The sequence below is a fragment of the Plectropomus leopardus genome, chromosome 8 (genome assembly GCF_008729295.1).
Source record: "Plectropomus leopardus isolate mb chromosome 8, YSFRI_Pleo_2.0, whole genome shotgun sequence".
NCBI classification, from domain to species: domain Eukaryota; kingdom Metazoa; phylum Chordata; class Actinopteri; order Perciformes; family Serranidae; genus Plectropomus; species Plectropomus leopardus.
Window position 1 is genome coordinate 16,170,495 of NC_056470.1, and position 20,689 is coordinate 16,191,183.

Genomic DNA, 20,689 nt, shown 5'->3' on the forward strand with positions numbered 1-20,689 from the left:
CTCCACATCTCATGCTCTCTTGATGCAGTATTCATATAAACACTGTTACCTGCGGCGGCTCTGAGATCATAGCGCAGACGTTCTTCCTCTTGCCCACATTTCTGGAATGCATTTACTCAGCTGGGTTCGTGAATTCAAGAGTGCTCTGCTGCCTCGGGCTACAGAGGACATGGTTGTCACGAGATTTGAGAAACATATCCGTGCCCCTCGACACCCCCCCCCCCCAGCCTTGTGTACATCTTAAAAACCTAAACTCCCCTCTAACAGAATTATGAGGTTTTTAATGGTGGTCAGCCAGACAGTTTGATAAATGCTGGCAACTATGCGCAGGCTGAAGTTTGCAGGGATGAATACACTCAGAGTGTGGGAGGGTATGAAAGGTGGCATTGTGGTTGTGATTAACATGACAGCACGGTCTTTTTAAGCCTCTACGCTCTACTGACTTAAACATGTTAATCTAAGTCATGTTGCACATAAATGTCATTAGGCCTTATATCTAAGCTCACTAATCATTTTAAACTTGAAGGAGCTTTTCCTTTCCATGCACGCAGCCATGTCTTTGCAGTTTGCATCCAGGTGAAGACTGGAATTTTGATTTTGTTCATGACTGCACTTTTAGGATTCTCTTGGTAAAGAGAGGAATGAGAGTATTTGCACGTTGGAGTGAATGAGATTATCATTAGAATTAAAACATTTCCTTCTGTTTTATTAATGTCAATTTAGCTGCTTTCAGCTTTTCTCTATTTGTCATTTAAATTCTGGAGCTAGACTTTGTACAAATAATGATTTAAGCAAGAATTTAACTCTGTATTTCTTGTTACACAGCCTTTTTTCTCCTGCACTTGGATGTGTAACGTGCACTGTGGATACTTTGATATTACAGAGCTCAAAATGGAATCAAATGGAGCTTATGAGGCCTCCTGGCCCAAATGGACCTGGTGTTTACACACTTGTCCATCAGCTGAGCAGCGTGCGGCCTCAGGTATCCAGAGAGATGGTGAGATGTCCCCAAAATCAGCGGTACCGTGTCTGAACCTGGTAAGTGCACTGTGTTTAGACGGGGTTTGTCTAGATCAGAGATAACATGTCAGTTTCAAAAGCCTTTTATCTTTCTGTTGAGTCTCTTTCTGAACATTCAGTCAGTTTTGAGCTGCATGAATTAATAACACATCTCCTGCTCTGTGCCGTGGACAAAGTATATTTTTCTGTTTTTACTTTAAATGTCCTTATTATTTTTATATTGACTCTTATCAAAACAGCTGTCAAGTGAGCTAAGTAAAAATCCCACAAAGATTTAAGAATTGTATTGCATTAATTAAAACTGTATTTCACTGCAAGCAGGGGGATGTTATGACCTTCATAACTATTGTTTTGCTGTTTCCATCATTTCTTAAAGACATTCAGGATTATTCAGTGAAACCACAGGAAATCAGCACCATACTTTAGAGCTGAACGACAAGGAAACGGCGAAGTGAACTAATGTAAACGTCAGCAGACACATCGCTAACAAAATTAGATTTTTTTGAATTTATCTGTTCGATCATTATATTAGTGATAATCTATAACATATTTCTGCCTTCCATTAGTTTTCTGCGGTGTTGCGTTATTCTCAAGATTGTTGATAGAATAATCGTTTTGTTTAAATTAATAATTGTCGTTACAGTCTCCGAGTTTCTGGTTTTGCATTAAGATTATTTAGATAACAGACTCCAAAATCCAAAATTGCTATATATAGCTATGTATCTCGAAAGGATAAATGCGAAAAAAGCCGTATATGCCGTTATTTTTTAATTTTTTTTTTTTTTTTTTGACGAATGTCGACGCATATATGCTGCGTGTTTAAAAACAAAGACAGCGAAAATAAAAGCCCTTTAACGCAGTGAGTGCACGATTACAGAAATGATCTCAATGCATTTCGTATGTTAAGGCCTTTATTGTCATATTTAATAATTATGTTCACATATGGATTTGTGTTGAAATTATTAACCAGAGAAAGACTTTGGCCGTCTTGAAACTGATTTTCACATGCTTTGTAATTGCATTAGTTTTTTTTTCTTTTGATATTACATGAGCTTTTTTCAGTGGTCAGAAATGTGTGTCACACAACAGTGAATATGATTATTTGTAATATGGATTCTGTCCATGCCTTCTGATTTTCTTGTTTAGCGACAGAGGGGCACATTATTTTTATTGGCATAAAATAACGCATCTACATCGAATTTAAAAAAAAAACAACAACATATGAACCATTTGGTTTAATGCACGGAGAATCGTAAATGAAAAGGAAGAAAGTCTCAATTGGACAAAGAATATTAAATTAAAAACATTTAGGCCCGACTGCGAAAAATAAAATAGGCATCAGATAAAATAAAGTAAAACGAAATTAAGGAAGTACGATAGCTGGGGAAAAAGTAAATTAAAAAAGTATATAAAAAAGAAATAAACAGCAGATAGTGTCATTAAGGCATTTTGTTAAAAGGTATTTTTATTCGGGCAGTTATCTCTTTCTCTCTCTCTGTGTGTGTGTGTGGGTGTGTGTGTGCGCGCGCGAGCGCTGTCTGCTTCTCCTGTCCTGCTTGATTTGGTGATTAGGCCCATAACAATATATGAAATAGGAATTAAATGGTTAATTGGAGGGACAGAAACCACACGTGATTGAATTTTTGGCGGATTATATCAGACTGCTGGATGCTGTAATAGACACTACACGCTCACGCTCTCTCTCTCTCTCACCCACACACACACGCACACACACCTCTCTGTCTCTCTCTCCCCCTCTCTCTCCCACGCACGCACGCACACACTGCAGCCCCGGTTTCACGGGTCTTTGTTTCTGATCTGTTAAATCCCACCCACTTGACATGAACACAGAAAAAGAAAAAAAACTGTCTCTGTCTCGGGCGCCCACACTATCAGCGCCCAGTCGCTGTTGTCTATGCTGCCTGCTGGATCCGTAAGATGGAGACGGAGAGTTGTTTGCCTTTCTCTCCGCAGACCAGCAGGAGGACGCCAGAAAACTCTCCCAGACTGGAGCACAGCGGCTCCGGCTCCTTTCTCCCCTGCGATGAGCTGCAGAAACCCTCGCACCTTCCTCCCCCTCTTCCTCACCGCCTCAGCCTGCGCGGGGATCTGTATGCCGCTGCCATGGGGAGGTTTGGTGATGCTGCAGCGGACTTTACGCACGGCGCTTCATCGGCGAACCCACCCGCCTCTCCGTCCAAACACAGCAAGTTCTTGGAAAGTATAAACCAGGATCAGAAGGGGACGGCGATAAGCGGCAAACCGGCGTTTTATGAGACCAACTCGGAAGGTGAGTTTGAGACATTTTAAGTGATGTGTTAAAAAAAGAAAAGAAGTTAAAAAAAAGAACAAATAATTGCCCAATAAATAAAAGCAGGCGCAACAGGAAAATCTTTAAAATATACTGATAATACTCATCTTAGCTTGTTTTTATATCTGTCTGAACCATGAAAAGTATAATTGCTCAGCAATGCTCTGTAAATTTTGATAAGAGATATACTTGAGGCATAAGAAATTGTGCCCAAATTGTGCTGAAGACAATCCTTGCACTAGCAGTTTTTTTTTCACTAATTTCTAATGAAATTATGCTCACACTGCATAAAATAAGCGGGTGTAAATTAAAATTAATAAACTGAGAAATAAAATATGAGAATAATCTCAATGATTTGCCTTTTTAAATTTGCCTTTTTAAATTTAATTTTTTTAATTTATTTATTATAAAACATAAATGGCACAAATTTGGTGTATCCGTTTTTCCAGTGAGCCAGTTTTGTTTTTTTTTTTTTGTTTTTTTTTGCAGGCTCTTTAAATATGTCATTTCAACTAACAATTATACAAATGCCTTGACTGATTTTTACTGGCTATGCCAATGAGGGTTAGTTGTGATAAAAATGTCAACAAGTTTTCTTTCACTTGGCAGCGCTTGATGTTAAGTAAGAGAGGTTAAAGGTCAGCATGGCAGCAAGTTGGGTGTGTCATTAGGCTGCTAGTCAGCCTTTTAACATTCAGCTTAATATTTCTGTGTTTTAGCCCTGAGCCTTTTTTTCAACTGTTTCTTATTCTCTTCATAAGTAAGCTTTTGTAATTTAAATACATCAGAGTCAACTTTTGCAAGCAGGCGTGCGCTCAAAGGCTGTCCCATATTAAAGCCCGTAAATGTCCATCTTGGGAAGAAAAGTAACGCTTGTATATGTTGAACCGAAGCCTGAAGAAATGATGTGGTCTTTCACTTTATTTATTGGTGTTGATGATTCTGCAAAGCAACAGAGGATATGAGCGCTGATAAGGTCTTTGTGATATCTGTGTCCAGAATAATATACAATGGCTTGATTCATGTTACTGCCAAAAACAGCCAATAGACTTTTTTTTTTTGTCCACGGTTATGATAACGATATCAGCTATCCTGTTTGAAAGTGGACTTTTATTACTTTTCTTTTAAATTGGGTTTAAACAAGACAAAGCATGTATGGTTCCTCTATCCTCTGACACACACACACACTCGCACACACACACTAATGCACTGACAGTTCAGTGTCGGTGTAATTTATTTTGTAAATTACTGGTTATGTTGCTTTAACTGAGTTTAAGGCTTTGCATGTATTTGCAGAGTATATAGCGTGTGTGTGTGTGTGTGTGTGTGTGTGTGTGTGTGTGTGTGTGTTTGTGTGTGTGTGCGCATCTACTCATACTACTCTTTGTGTTTTTGAGTTTGGGTTAGTTAACCTTCAAAGGCACACACATCTTCCTGTTTTGTCTATGGTGGGAGGAAAGTTTATTGATGGTGGGACAGGCCAGTGAATTTAAAACCCCTCGACCATCTTCACACTTTGAAGGTTTAATTAAGTTGGTAATATTATTTGCAATCAAGTTGCGCAATTGCAATAAGGAATTTACAAAATTTAATTAATGGGGGTGTTGATCTTATAAATTTTTAAAAATGCGGACTTACATTTTTCCAACAAAAAGAGTCTAAAGGTGTCTCACTATTTTTTAATACAAATAAAAGGAGTCAGAATGTCAGAAATACTTATTTTAGATTGAACACTTGAAAGTATGTTCATACCATATTTATGGTAATAAATATTGCTAAATTTTGGTTTACATGTGCGATATTTCAGTGAGAGACTTGTTTTTTTGTCCATATATGTATGTCATATTTGCCACAATATATCCAACATAAAATGTATCCACGGGCACAATATGTTTCTTATTTTATTCATGCTCTCCGATATAGCGATATGCTTCACATCCAAATGCATCTCAAAACTCCGTAATATAAAATAAAATAATCTCTCACTACTTAAACCCTTTCGTGAACTCATCAGCACAAACTAAAATTCAAACCTTAATCTTTTGTTAGAGGGTACGATTGCTTCATTTTTAATTTCCGTCATTTTTATTATTCATTTGCTATACAAACAATAGCAGACTGATTCAAAATCAGTGAATTTTATATATCCTTAAGAAACAGGATGAAACGTGCTTAAAGACTGCACAAATTGAAAACCTCAAATATACAGAGCAGTTGGCCTGGAAGAAGTGCAGCTTAAATTTCTACCACGGCTATTTCAGTGTCTTAGATTTGATCCCCTTGCTCACAGCATGATATTCCTACCTACATTTAGAATTTTTCCTCTTTTTGCCTCTTCCTGCATTTCACATATATCTCCTGTTACATTGCAGGCAGAGCGGATGTGGGTGTTTGACATGGTAAAAGCTATACAACGTCCTGCGGCCCCAGTTTGAAATCTTTAACAGAGAATATTTTCAGCATGAACTGCAGTGTGAGGTGGGATCTAATGGACACGAGGAAATTAATGTTGCAATGAAAAGTGCTCTCTGTTGGGCCCCATATTGAATTAGGAGAACGGCAAAGTAATGTCTCGGCTGCCCCCAGTGAGTAAGTGCCTGCAGATAGACGCAGAGTGATTTTGTTTTGGAGCTCGGGGATAAGCATAATGAATATGGACAACAACATCCAAACACTGCAGGAGGGAACAGCCCTTTCCATGGTCCGTTAACAGGAAGGGAAATAATGCTTTCAGATTCCCCTCACTGCTGAATGTGGAGGGCAGAATGTATATTATTTATTCAAACAATCATGTGCTTTATCAGATATAAATCTGTCATATAATCCAGTGCTGTATCCTAGTTTTTTTTTTACTCTGCATGGGAGTAGTTTGAAATACACATTGCAGTGAGTTTCCTGTTGAATAAATGGATTTGTCTGTTTGGAAGGTGACCCCAAACATTACTTGTCTATATTTCCAAATGTAACAAATCAAATCTTGTTTTGTACTTATTGCCTTGTGGGTTTAATTCATACTAACTCACTGAGAGTTCACTATGGGTTACCTCAGCTAATCAAATTAAAACAGCTGTTCGCCTGAATTAGTGTTGTGTGTTGCTTTTCTGAGACGTCTCGCAGTTCAGCCTCTTGTGGTACTTTGGGAATCAAACTGAGAAGCATAAAAAACAAGCAAGAGATTAAGGGATTTTTTTGACAAAATGTTTGATGTGATATCCTCTTAAATTTAACAGTTGTGTCAAAAAGTGTCAATCGAAAAGCTTACAGCTATGTCCAGGTGAAAGTGTGTTGCTTTTAAAGAAACTTTTTCTCTGGCATTGAAAATGGGAGTGGTTGGTCATTTAGTTGTTTGTGCTGCTGCCTTACATGCAAAGAGATATGAATTCCAGCAGCTGCCTTTTCTGTATAAAAGATTTCTCATCCTCGTGTTAGTGGGTAAATCCCCGTTTCTCTGTACTGTAAAAGGCTGCTTATTCCTTTTTGTGTCATTGCCGGTGTGCTACCCAATTATTCTGCAACCCTAAAAAAAAAAAATGTATTTATTTATTTAAACCTTTACTTAACCACAAAAGCTGTATTGAAATAAAAGTATATTTTTCATTTTTAAAAAAATTCAGGAGCTTGCTTGTCATGGTTGTAGATTTCAGGGGAGGGGGACACAGGGGATATATCCACCTCAATATTTAGAACTTGGAGATAAAAACATTAAGAAGCAGAAGACTTTTATTTGGAAGAAAATAATGATTTTTTTCCACCACAAAGTAATGCAGAAAAGGTACAAATTGGTGCAGAAAAAATCACCAGAAAGCAGGAAATTGAGTTTTTGACAGTCAACATTTCCTGGCAGAACCCCCCTCCCCCCTCCCCATCCCCCATTTCATACGTATCCCCTTCAGTGTTGCAACAAGTAGGCCAGTAACAACAACAATTGGTCCCAGACAAATAAAGTGAACAGATTACATAAACTATTTTAAGGAGCATCAGACATGAAACATGCTTAAATCTTAATCAGAAGTTGATTTTTTCAAAATCCTCCAAGGCAACCATCAAACAGTGAATTTATTCTGATAAATTGACAATATAAGAATATGCATAAAAATTGATATTTACATCAAACTGTCTACTTTTTCTGTGTACCCTCCATGTCTCAGTCAGAGAGAAAGGAGCTACGAAGACCATGGGCTATCCTGGTATTGGCACGGACTGTTGTGGCAAGCTGAAAGAGCCGGGCAGCGGTTTACAGGGGGACTCTATCGCCGACTCCATCGACCTATCGGGCAAGAACAAGAAGCGGCGCAACCGCACCACCTTCAGCACCTTTCAGCTGGAGGAGCTGGAGAAAGTGTTTCAGAAGACGCACTACCCTGACGTGTATGCCCGGGAGCAGCTGGCCCTGAGGACTGAGCTCACCGAGGCTCGGGTTCAGGTGTGTATTAGGGCAACAACCTCATATTTTACATCCTTTTCATTTTATAGCTATGAAACTGAAGAGAGTTTATGACCTGAGAAAGACACATTATCTTCTAAAACTTTCTTATTGTACTATATTTTTGTATTTAAAAGGTTTGGTTCCAAAATCGTAGAGCCAAGTGGAGGAAACGAGAACGCTATGGCAAGATCCAGGAAGTCCGCAACCACTTTGCTGCTACATATGATATCTCTCTTCTCCCTCGCCACGATACATACCAGGTAGGCCACTGCAGATCTCTCGTGTCATACATGCCGCAGCACACAAACTTGGTTTCTTTTTCAAGCTCACAGGAACTTTGCTGATATTGTGTCCTGATTTGGTGCTCATAGTAATTTTTTTCAAATGTCTCAATGTCCAGATGCAGGGCAACCTGTGGCCCGGGGCGACATCAGGAGGTGGTGGTGGTTCAGGTGCTGGCTGCGTCCTGGGAGCCGACTCCATCCCCTCGTCCTGCATGAGTCCGTATCCTCACCCCCACAGCAATCTGCAGGGCTTCATGGGCATGCCCGCATCGCCTAGCCATCCCCACCACCACCACCCGCCTCACCATCCAGGCATCAACGGCCTCTATTCACTCCACAGCTTCCCAGGAGGCCTCGGGCCCCCTTCCATCGAGGGGCCCGAGACCGACTACAAGCCGACGGGCCTCGTGGCGCTGCGGATGAAAGCCAAAGAGCCGGGCAGCATCCTCTCCTGGCCGACATGACCACAACAGTGCCAGCTCCCCATTATGCACTGACTGAGCCAAAGCATATTACATTCCTGACCCATACACAATCCCCGATGTACACACCCACCTCATATGACTCAAATAATTCCTCTTGACATTTATGTAAGCCGACTTTGGGACTTTTCACAATTCAGATGTTGGAAGATGAATTTCACGAGGACAACTTGAGCCTCTAGCACGACATCCCAGTGTATTAATAAGAACTTTATTGTTTCCAGTTTTAGTTTGATATCACAATGCTGAGACCAAAGAGGGAAAATTATTTAAGCATGTAAAAATTGTAATTATCATATTCATTATTGTTCTGTTTTTGTCTGTTGTGCTTTATAGTGCGTCCAGTAATAAAGGCCTCCATGTAAATCTTCTGTTTTATTGAGTAGGAAACTATTTGGGGGAAAAACATATTAAGAAAACGGAACAAAAGGATCTCAGCCGGAATTATTTTAGGCTTGACATGACTTGTTAAAAAAGAAAAAAGATAAGTAAGAGAGCTAACCAAACGTCTGCGTCACATATTTAACTGGGAATGTGGTCGTGAGGCAAAAATGCTTCACAGGCTGTGGTTGCCATAAACACAAAGATTTCTGCTGTGAGGAAAGTGAGCTTCATTGTATTTAAGACGTGCACAGGGTACGTGTGTAGCCTACTTGGCCTCGCTTCAAGAGGCCTTCAGGTGGCACCTCATGTATCAGGAGCGAGTGGCAGGTTCATTAATGGAAAGCTAACTGAGCGACCGCACACCACTATCGATGATAAAGTAAAGAGCCTCCCACAGAAGGATGGCTTTGCAGCGAGGCATTCACATCTGGCATGAGCGGTAAACCTGACCAACTGAGTAATGACTTACAGTTTAGTAGGAGAAATTGGTTGTTACTATGGCCCACAGCATGTTGTGTTTGGTAATATTATCCACTGAAGCCAGTTTCTGCTTTTATTTATAAATGCTTAGATATTCATGTGTTGTGTTTTTAAAGAACATGGCATAAATATGTTCCTGTTGCACACTCAGTCTCACACTCTGAATGCATTCCTAATAATTGTTTTCAGGAAATCTCTTTGTTGTGCTTCACCCCAAACAATTTACTTCATTGTCAAGGAAACACTGAATTGCATGGTACTATCCCATCTGGTGTAAATTACTAAATACCAACATATTCATGTCAGATGTGCAAACATTTAAAATCTGTAAGAGATTGAGAATGTGACTTGAATTGAGAAAAAAGAACCAGTGGACAAAGCCCTTCCAAGCTCCACTTACTCCCCCAGAAATGTACATGGCTTACAGGCAAATATACTGGCTCTGCTTTCCCTTTTTGCTCACTCCACCATGACAGCCACGCCGGGGTGGATCAGCTGCCATTCCCTCAGTCTGTGCCGGGGTTTTGTGTGAGCCACTAACATGTGGTTCCAATAGAAGAATGCACAAACCCATCAGAAACACTTTCCACACCCACAGCTTCAAATTCCAGCCAGGCCCTGGGAGACGGCAGCCCTTACTGCAGTTACATAGTCCCCCTGATTAAATCCCAGATTAAGTGGAGAAGATAAGGAGACCTGTCAGTAGGGATAAGGGATTGAGGAGATGGCCATCTTTAGGAAAGCTGAAGAAATGGCAGATGGTGGATCAGTGCTCAGTTTTAATATTTGTTTTTAGATAGGGCACAAGTTAATCAACAAAAGAGGATACTCAACAGCTTGGTGAATTTGATATGTTAACTCTTAAACACTGTCAGGACAGTCATGATAGAATAACTAACACTATTATAAATGCAGTGTGGTTTATTCCACTTATAAACAGGACCAAAACTTATTACCTCATCTCACAATAGGCAGTCATAAGTTTGGATTAAGTTATCATTGGTTTTGATTAAGTTGTCATTAAAGTTACAGTGGTGTGTCTTAAGCTTTGATCTGTATTAGCCCAATATATCACGCAGCAGAGGCCTTACATGATTTGTCAGAAATGAAATGAAAAATGTTGAGTGCACAATGCAGGGGGAGGTTATTAACTTAGCATCACTCTGTGCGTAAGGGTCATTGGGTGAAGACTGTCACTAGAGCCTGGAAATTACTATACCCTTTGCCTCATTAATGGACAAAAAATATGATTTAATGCTCATTAAAATCTGTACAGCTGCCCGCTGGCCACTGTTCTGAGCTTTGATCTCAACAAGATTTATCTTGGCCTTGAAGTGCAACTATTGTGACACAACAGATCCTTTGATTTGAAGTAGCCTAGTCGAACAGCATTAACATGTCCCCCTAAACTAAACAATGTGGTAGCACAGTGCGGCCAACTCAGAAACACAGTCAAACAGTGGAGTGAGGTAATCTAACAACAGTCTGTCATGAAGTATTTGTCTGCTTCCAGATATTTACCAGTAGACCTTAATTTAAAAGTTTATCATCTACTGAACAAAACACTGTGAGTTAACTCTAAGTGTTATTTTCATAATCAGCATCAGAAATACTTTATTGACAGAGGAAATTGTGGTTCATTACAGTCGCTCTGATGCCAGCATAGAAAATTATTGCAAATAGAAATAGGTATAAGCACAAGTATATAAAAATATAAATGTAGATGTTGAAATACACTAAGAGTAAACACTTAACACAGTATGTAAATGTTTAAATATTAAAAAAGCATGTGTTGCATGCTGAGTATGTAAGTGTGTAAAAACATAAATGTAAAAAATACAGTAATAGACTAATATATGTGAATATTTAAATTATAATGTGGATACTGTGCTGAATGTGTTATTTTGTTTTATTTTAGCACAATTCAAATAAATGTCTGAATTATAAATGGAGGGTAAAAAAACAAAAGGCCAATAACAGTAGCCTGATAAGACCATCCTAATGACTTGAGCTCAACATTTTGTTTCATATGGACCTAATACATCCATAATATGGATTAAGGGCTCTGATATGCACTCTATGCCACCCCAAACAATTTAAATCCACAGTGCAGTCTAGTGTGGCCAATCAGGGATCCCCACTGTAGTTGTAAACGTCGGCAGCCAATCGGGGACCGTGTTATATCTGATGACGTAGACCGCCGATGACGTAGGCGCCCGCGCGGCAAAATGCGCTAGCTTTAGCATTAGTAGAGTAAACATCGCAGTACGTGAAGTTAATTCAGTAACAGAGTCGATAACAAGAATTTAAAAAGAACAAGCGGATGCACTCGCGGCGTTTCTCGGAGGAAGTGACTTTTTCGCCGTGTTTCTGACTGGATTTAGCTACTGGCTCTGTTGGTGGTGGAGAAGATGTTTCCTGACCGGTACAAACACAGTGTTTACTGTTGTTTCGCCGCTGATTGATCTAATGGAGGAGCAGAAACGAGAGGCTGCAAATCTGGGGATCACAGCCATGCAGGTCACAATGCTTCGGACAGACAACAAGGGCTCTAGTTACGAGGTAACCACACATATCAAGAGTAAACATCGATAAAATGTATGTTTTGACCGCCACTTACAACGCATTTGTGTAGTAGAGGCTAGCGTTAACTTCCCTTTAATACATCCACGGGTTTAACACCAGGATTGGTTGGTGGCAGAGAGTCCAGACCAGACTGTATATAAAGATATATTTATGTTTATATACATGGTCCAGACTGATACAGAAGGCTAAGTTTGCGTCACCAGGATAGTTTTACCGGGCTAGGTCTATATACCTAAAAAGCCAAATAGCAGTAGTCTATTCTAATTTTGCCTATCAAAAGGCCTTGCATGAGTGGTGTGTAGGATTTAGGGGGATTTAGGCCAGGGTCGACCAATATTGGGTTTTTTTCAGGGATAATACCGATGCTGATTGTCATTAGTTAATAAGACCATAACAGATATTTGAAACCTACCAATATGCATTTATAATAAATACATGGACATCCTTCTGTCAATGTTAAGAATTTGGAATAAAACAAACTCCAACACAAAACTTTGTTCAAATGCCTTTAGCAAATGTTTAATCAAAACTTTTAATGTATCTAGTCAAGTGAAAATTTAAATTAAAAAAAAAAAGAAGGAATAAAAATAACTTCCTGGAGTTTTACAACAGAAATGTTCCTCCCATCCTGACACTCTCTTTGCACTTCTTGATCAGACTAATTAATTTTATCTGTGATCATTAAAATAAAATGCCAGATGTTGACCCCAGTTATTGGCCAGGCAGATGATCTGTAGACCCCTTATTTAGTCACATCTAGCAGATTGCAGATTTCAACCAGCTAACTTCTGCTGGTTAGAAACTCTTCAGTGTTCATCTCTCAGGAGATTTTTTTTATTGGGAGCCAAATGATTTGCAGAGGTCTCTTCCTCTCATAAACAAACCGACCCAGGCATTTAAACCAGTAAAAACACTGAGTAAAGCAGTGTCTCCTTTAAATGATCTGTTTATTCTGACACTGCTTGTCACTTGGGCTGCTAACTACAGCAGCTGATGCTAAAAAGCAAATGTCTCGAGAGCAAGTGATTGAGTTATCCGTTCTATGTGACTGTAAAAGTATGGCGGTGCAAAATGGCAGACTCCATCAAAGAGGCAGATATAAACATCATTTTGAGATAACAGAAATACAGCAATTCTTATTTTCAGTTGATTATACACTACAGAAAACGCACTTATTACATTACACTTCTGTCAGTATATGCCCCTGAATCCTGCACGCTGGACCTGTAATCAGGTGTTTGTGGGCAACATGCAGCCCAATTTGACCTAGAGTGGACTGGACCAGTGAAACCATTGCATTATAACCTACAGTTATCAACACCTCCGAATTGTCCCTTTCTGTTAATATAAAAAAGTAGCTATATTCTGAAATCATTCATCCCTTTACAAAACACATAACGTACAGCATAAGATTAAAAAAGTGCAGTTACCACAATACTCCGTTCAGTTTTTCCACACTCTGTCAGTCTGCTACTCACTGCCATTACATGTGTATTTTCCCATACATTTCCACATCCAACCAAAACTGGAAGCTACTGAGGAAACAGATGAAGTTATCCCTCAGCCTTACAAACCGTTTGCATATCAAAAGTGTGGTCAGTACCTTAGCAATAGGGTTCCACCAATATTTTTTTTATATATACAGTATATGTACACACGAGGCTGCTGATTGACAATATTTTGGACCATATTCAGTGTCCCTAAATCGGTTTTCTTTTTTATTTCCAGAGAACTGTATTCTGGTGAGGGTTCAAAAAAAAGCTCTGAAGCAGCATTTTACTTGAAGTGGGCTACTCACTTTTTAACCCCTTAAACCTGACACTTCCTAACCTTCACAAGTGACTTAATATTAGGTGTGCAAAGTCACCAAGTGGGCCAGGTTTAACCCTTTGGTGGGCTTGTTCTGGCCCGCAGGGCATTCTTTGGCACCCCTGCCTTAAATCTATTCAATCAACCTACAATGCCTGACTAGGCAAATGGATGACTTATTACCTTTAAAGACTATTAATTACATTTTAATCTTTACTATTGTCCTACAATTAGGCCTATGACCGGAGTTTGCCAACTTAATACGAAGGAGAAAATGCATTGAAACTTGTTGATCAGCATCTTACGTTGTCCACATTACCTCGTAGAAGGGCCATGAGCCTGGCCATGGTCATTTCTGAGGATTAATTAAGGATTTATGTGCTCCTGTGTCTTTCGAGCTACTGTTCAAATGCTGCCATCTTGTGGTGTTAGGTCAAGTTTTTAAAAAGTTTCTCCATCCCTCCCAGCACCATGATAATTTCCCTCCTGCCATAAAATTTGAACATTATAGATATTTGGTGGGTGTACTGTCTATAATAGTTCGGTAGTTCGACAGGGGAATGATGAGATAAATTGCAAATCTCTAAAGACGTATTAACTTGGTGGTGCCTAAATTGTTACAGGCCACAGAATGTGATTTGTGCTTTATAATAGCACATTATAAGTAGGGATTGACAGATTTATCTGCCGATTATCTCGGCCAATATTTAGCATTTGGTGGTTGTCTGTATCAGTGTTTTATTTCAGTGATCGCAGATAAAAATTCATTGATGACAAAGTGTGCGTATTACACTCAACCAACACCACCGAAGGCAGTCTGTAATTCATGCAAAGAGAGTGTCAGCAGCATGGGAGGAACTTTTACTGTGTAAAATCTCAGGGAACTAATTTTAATCATTTATTTTTTAATTTAAATTTTCACTGGACTTTATTTAAAAAAGTTGCGGGGAACTTGCTGAATATGATGTTGAAAGGTTTAGTTTTGATAAAAAATTTACTAAAGGATTTTTTAGATTATCGGTTATCAGTCTCATTAAGTATTAATAATTGGCATCGGTATCTGCCCTGAACCAATATCGACCTACCCCCAGTTATAAGGGACTGTTCGTTATTTATGAGAGGAAAGGGAGTGGTGCAAAAAGGGGAAGGTGTGTCATATTTTTTTAAATACTTGGGAGGGATGCATGCTATTTTATTTTGGCTCAGAGGAGGGGCATGCAACTTTAAATGGCTGTATTTTGTATTTATTTTACCACCATTTTTTAATTTTGTTTTTTTTTTTTTTAAAGAAAACATGCCTTCCAAATCCCAAATTACACCATTTAACATAGCCAGAAACAAAAACAGAAATTATTGTTGGATTTTCAAATTCCTGATAATCCTTGAACACATTATGTGGGATTAACACTCACAAGTCACAAAAATAACTTAAACAAATCTAAGCTTACAGTTGTGATATTTCATCAAAATCACTTTATTTATTTAACATGTCTCATTTAAAATTTTGCTGAAAAGAAATAGTTTGTACTAACTAACCAGCATGCTGGACAAAAGTGAAAAACCAAGCCTTTTTTTTTTCAAATCCAGAATTTTGCCTTCAACTTTTAACCTAAAGTATTTGAAGAATATCAGCTTTTGCCATCAAACAGAAGATTTAGAGTCCCACGGGCTGGACTGGGCACGTTGATAAATTATTTTGTTCCTCAGTCTCTCAACTTATTAAATCACAGTATGGCTCTAAAGAGCCTCAGTGTAATAGTTAATGAGTAATATGTTGCACTACATCCACTTTTCATAATGTCAGTGGTGATATGTGGCGTTTATTTTATGTTTTTCTTGTTTGGTTAAGCATTGTTTGTATTTCTGTATTCATGTGCATTTATGTGAAACAGCCGACATCCTAGGACGCAAGACAAATTTCTGATTTATTTCTGGCAATGAAGTGAAATCTTATCTAAATCTAATCTACTGTAAAACTTCAAATAAAAGCCTAGTCCCAATTAAACATCCAGTCCTTTTTACAAGCCCAGCGTGGCAACATATTGTGACAAATAAAAGCCTGTCTCAATTCTAGGCCTGGTCTGGTTGCCATGAAGTTCAATTTTATTGAAGTTCTTTGGATGTATAAAACCAGGTTGTTGGCTACTTGCTGGAGATAATGTGAGTTAGCTGCTTAGATCTTGATGTTTAATTAAGATGATTAGATGTTTAAACTTTGTCAATATGGACATACTACTCACAATGTTAGCTTGGTAAGATTCTCCACAATTCAATCATTCAGTTCATTTTGACACCATGAGCACCAAGAAGACAGTATTACGGGCATAGTAAACAAGAGAGACATAAGAAAAGAGATTAGCTGATATAAAAGACTGTTTTTAAAAAAGCTAAGGGAAATTGTATTTTTTTGTCTTTCTATTTCATTTTTTTGTTCTTTTTTTAAGGGATTATGGCAAATTTTTAGGTTATTTTCATGTACTAGGGTCATTTTTTATTTTGTTTCTCATTAACTTCTTCCCATGTTTTTGAAAAAAAAAATTTGCCCAGGTTACAAAGGATTAAATAAATAATTTGATTGTATTTCCCATCTTTGCTGAGCAACAGTCTTGTGTGAAAGGAATAGACACCTGTCTCAAATATAAGCCTGTGGAGGTCAATGATTTAAGCAAATAATTGCTCAGGCTATTGATTGAAGTTTTACGGTAATCTAAACATCATAGGGCATGTCTTTAAAATCTAAAAACTAATTTTATGAAGAAAAAAACCCCCCACAAAAAAACAGTCACACCCCAGCCACCATAAACATTTGCATTTAAATGTCCCAGTGGATGATTGACATGCGCTTTAAAGTTTTCTGCCCACTCTTTTAACCAATCAGAGCGAAGGGGCGGGCTTTCACAGTAATCTTTACAAAATGGCGACTGTTGTTGTTTTGCCGCAGGGTCAGTGAATAAATCCGTTTTTCATTTCAGTAATTTTCTGCACTCAGTTGCAGAAACAGCACCAGGAAAAGCCCAGGCGCCCCGAGGGTCGGCTCCGTGTGGCCTGAGATGAAAGGTAAAGAACGGTCGCCGATCAAAAAACGCTCCCGGGCCTTGGACGATATTCGAGACAGGGGAGGATGCCACCCGACCAGTAAGAAAATGGGGGCTCTCTCGGTTTCCAGTGGGAGTAATAATGGAAATAGCTCGACCAAAAGCGACGGCGGCTCGACGAGACGGAGTCTGCTCGGCGATAAAAGAGACAGAGATTTCGACGGGCACGGTCGGACGGGAAATAACCACAGCTGTCAGTCCGCTGCTGCTAGCTCCGTGGGTAAAAACCACAGCCTGAGCCTGACGCTGGATTTAGCCTCACCGAGGACCACTTCACGCGGGGAGCAGCGGGTGCAGCCGCCCAGCACCGAGAGTGAGTACAAAACCCTCAAAATCAGCGACCTCGGCACCCAGCTGAGCGACGAAGACATTGAGGATGGACTTTTTCACGAATTTAAGAAATTTGGGGATGTGAGCGTTAAAATAAGCCGTAGCAACGACGAGCGGATAGCGTTCGTGAATTTCAGGAAGCCGGAGGACGCCAGAGCGGCTAAGCACGCGAGGGGACGCTTGGTGCTCTACGACCGGCCCCTAAAAATCGAGGCGGTGTACATCAACAGGAGGAGAAGCCGCTCCCCCGTGGAGAGAGACTTGTATGGAGCAGCGCAAAGCCATAGACATTTGCAGAGACCACTCTCGCCCACCGGGCTGGGGTACAGAGACTACCGGCTGCAGCAGCTGGCCCTGGGACGGCTGCCCCCTCCCCCGCCGCCCCCTCTGCCCAGAGAGCTGGAGCGGGACAGGGAGTTTGCCCTGTTTGAAGCCAGGACACGTCCGGCTTTCATTGCAGAGCGAGCAGCGTTTCGCGAGGAGGATTTTATATCTCCAGAAGATGACCAAAGAGCTAATAGGACGTTGTTTTTAGGCAATCTCGACATAACTGTTACAGAAGCAGACCTGAGGAGAGCCTTTGACAGGTTTGGGGTTATAACGGAAGTGGACATTAAAAGACCCACACGGGGACAAACCAGCACATATGGATTTCTGAAATTTGAGAATCTTGACATGGCCCATCGTGCTAAGCTTAGTATGTCTGGCAAAATAGTAGGCCACAACCCTATAAAGATAGGCTATGGGAAAGCAACACCCACCACGCGCCTGTGGGTGGGTGGACTCGGACCCTGGGTTCCTGTGGCTGCCCTGGCAAGAGAGTTTGATCGCTTTGGCACTATAAGGACCATTGACTACAGAAAGGGGGACACATGGGCCTACATTCAGTATGAAAGTTTGGATGCTGCACAAGCGGCATGCACACACATGAGGGGCTTCCCGCTGGGAGGTCCTGAGAGGAGACTGAGAGTGGACTTTGCTGACACTGAGCATCGCTACCAGCAGCAGTTTCTTCAGCCTCTCCCAATACCACCGTTTGACATGGTGGCTGAGTCATTTGTCCACCGCGCCACACCTGAACCTCTGAGGGTCAGGGAACGGACTCCACCGCCGCTTCACTTCAGGGAGAGAGAGCTCTTTCCTGGAGCCGAGTGGCCCAACCCAGCTATTCGAGATCGGGTACGTGCCTCACCCTTTGAGCCCCTTGAGCACTTGGAACGTGAGCGGCGAGCGCGAGAGCCTTGGTCTTTGGAGCGAGAGCTGCAGGGGCGAGAACCTGCACGCAAGCGGCGTTTAATAGAGGACGGACGCCATATAGACCACTCCCCGGACAGCACTGAGAGGACAGTAAGGCGTCGACGTGCTTCTCCAGATGGCAGTCCTGGAGGTAGCAGCAGAGACGGAGGGCGCTTCAGTGACTCAGAGCGCCCTCTTAGGGGCGAAAGACCCTCCCCTGTACGAGAACGCCACAGCAGCCTGGAAAGAGGCGGGGCTGAACGGAGACTCAAAAGCCAGAGTCTCTCTGACAAGGGACCGTCAAGCAGCGGCGTTTCCGCAGTTGGAGAGAGAAAGCGAAAAGCAGGCGATGGTGGTAAGGGGCCGGCCAAGCGGGAACGATCTGAGAGCAGTTCCAAGGGAGGCCAGCCGTCCAAACCAGACGGTACCAAACTCAGTCTGGCCTGGCATGGCATGCTGCTGCTGAAGAACAGCAACTTCCCAGCCAACATGCACCTACTGGAAGGCGACCACAACGTAGCCAGCGACCTGCTTGTCGAGGGCACAACAGGAAGGCAGGTGAGCGAGCTAAAGATCACTCAGCGGCTCCGTCTGGACCAGCCCAAGCTTGACGAGGTGTCCCGGCGCATCAAGGTGGCGGGTCCTGGCGGCTACGCCATCCTGCTGGCAGTTCCTGGGACCACAGAGGATTCATCATCATCTGACCCTGCAGCCTCAACTCAGCGGCCGCTTCGCAACCTGGTGTCTTACCTCAACCAAAAACAAGCGGCTGGAGTCATCAGCCTGCCTGTGGGAGGGAGCAGAGATAAAGACAACACAGGGGTTCTTCATGCTTTCCCTCCCTGTGATTTCTCCCAGCAGTTCCTGGATTCCTCTGCCAAAGCTCTGGCTAAAAGTGAAGAGGACTATCTGGTCATGATTGTGGTTCGTGGAGCATCTTAAGAAAAGATCAGAACACACTAAGTTCAAGTGGTGTTTAAAAAAAAAAAAAAATCTGCTGTATGTCAGTAACTATTGCATGCTGTGTGTTCTGCATTATGGGGTACACTAGTATGGTTCTTGAGTGTTTGTATGTTGCCATGTAATCCACTAAAAGGACAAACAGTGCCCTCCTACAAAACTAAAAGGATGTGTGTTTTTGAAGTTATTTTAAAGGGTGTACAAATTGCTCAAAAAGTCAGAAACCTGCAATAATTCAGTCAGAATACAGTAAAACCTAAAAAATGAAGAGCATTTGATGAAAACATTTCATTTAAGAATGAGAGATAAGTCATTTTAGAAAAGAAATGGTTGGGTCATTAACATGTTTAAAATCTTGGCTATCAGACTCTACTAAAAAGAAAAGAACCAGATCATTAGAAATGCATTGAGAGGACACAATAACACCTCCGATACAATAAAACCATAAACAATGACTTTGCAAGCTCTTATAGTGTTGAAGCCACACCTGTCTGACATAGTGTTAACAAAAGCTCATGTTTTTGTCTGGGCTATTATGAGTTGCCTTTGATTGTGTGGGTGTTATTGTGTCTACCTCCTATAGAGGCATTTCCATGAGGGGGATCAGAAAACATCCTTTTTCAAAGCTTTGAATTTCAGTGCAATGATGTCTTCTATAATCACTTGACGAATGGAGACAAAGATAAGCATGGGCTTTTTTGCATTGAGGGGTGTCCGTAAAGGTTTGTTGAGTTATTTGGTACTGTAGTGACAAAGCTAATTAGGACAAAGAACCTTGATAACATTTTAAGGTCAAAACACGTCACACAACTCTTCTCCAGTGCGCTCAGGTAACCACCCCGATGACCACAAAGAAGCTAAAAAAAGTTTGGTTAATGGAGTGTGTTGTCCTGCAGAAAAGGTGTGTGAAATGTATCTTACTCTGACACTGGCCTTCTTTTGTGTTCTCTCAAACTTGGAAAACATTTTGAATGTCACTAGTTAAGGCAAGATACAGCTCACACATTCAAAGCAGCAGTTGGTAATTTTTTATAAAAAATAACTGTCATATATGCTCAAAGTCTCACTATATTGACCAAGCACTAAATGAGACAGATCATCTGTGGAAAAAAAAACATACTTCTCTCCCTGCTCTATTGCTTGTAACACTTGTGATAGCCTTACAATACGTAAACAAAAAAAAACATTTAAAGCCTCTAGAGTCTCTAGCAGCTGTCAGTCATGTCAATCGCTGCTCGTGAACTGCAGTCAAACTGTTAAACACAGCAGCACCGATCAAATATGAA

General features: G+C 40.8%; 2 protein-coding genes across 3 annotated transcripts; both read left to right on the forward strand.

Annotated features, from left to right (window-relative positions):
* Positions 1–942: 942 nt before the first annotated feature.
* alx3 (ALX homeobox 3) lies at positions 943–8,873 on the forward strand. Its single transcript, XM_042492448.1, has 5 exons — positions 943–1,038; positions 2,995–3,310; positions 7,480–7,754; positions 7,892–8,017; positions 8,158–8,873. Exons 1-5 carry the CDS (start codon positions 1,003–1,005, stop codon positions 8,503–8,505), a joined length of 1,101 nt encoding a protein of 366 aa, XP_042348382.1. The 5' UTR covers positions 943–1,002; the 3' UTR covers positions 8,506–8,873.
* A 2,775-nt stretch (positions 8,874–11,648) lies between these two features.
* Positions 11,649–20,643, forward strand: rbm15 (RNA binding motif protein 15). Of its 2 annotated transcripts, none has more exons than XM_042492318.1 (2): positions 11,649–11,949; positions 16,755–20,643. In XM_042492318.1, exon 2 carries the CDS (start codon positions 16,833–16,835, stop codon positions 19,383–19,385), a length of 2,553 nt encoding a protein of 850 aa, XP_042348252.1. In that variant the 5' UTR covers positions 11,649–11,949; positions 16,755–16,832; the 3' UTR covers positions 19,386–20,643. The 2 variants fall into 2 exon arrangements, with proteins under 2 accessions (XP_042348252.1, XP_042348253.1); XM_042492319.1 differs by having other exon boundaries at positions 16,772–20,643.
* Positions 20,644–20,689: the final 46 nt, after the last annotated feature.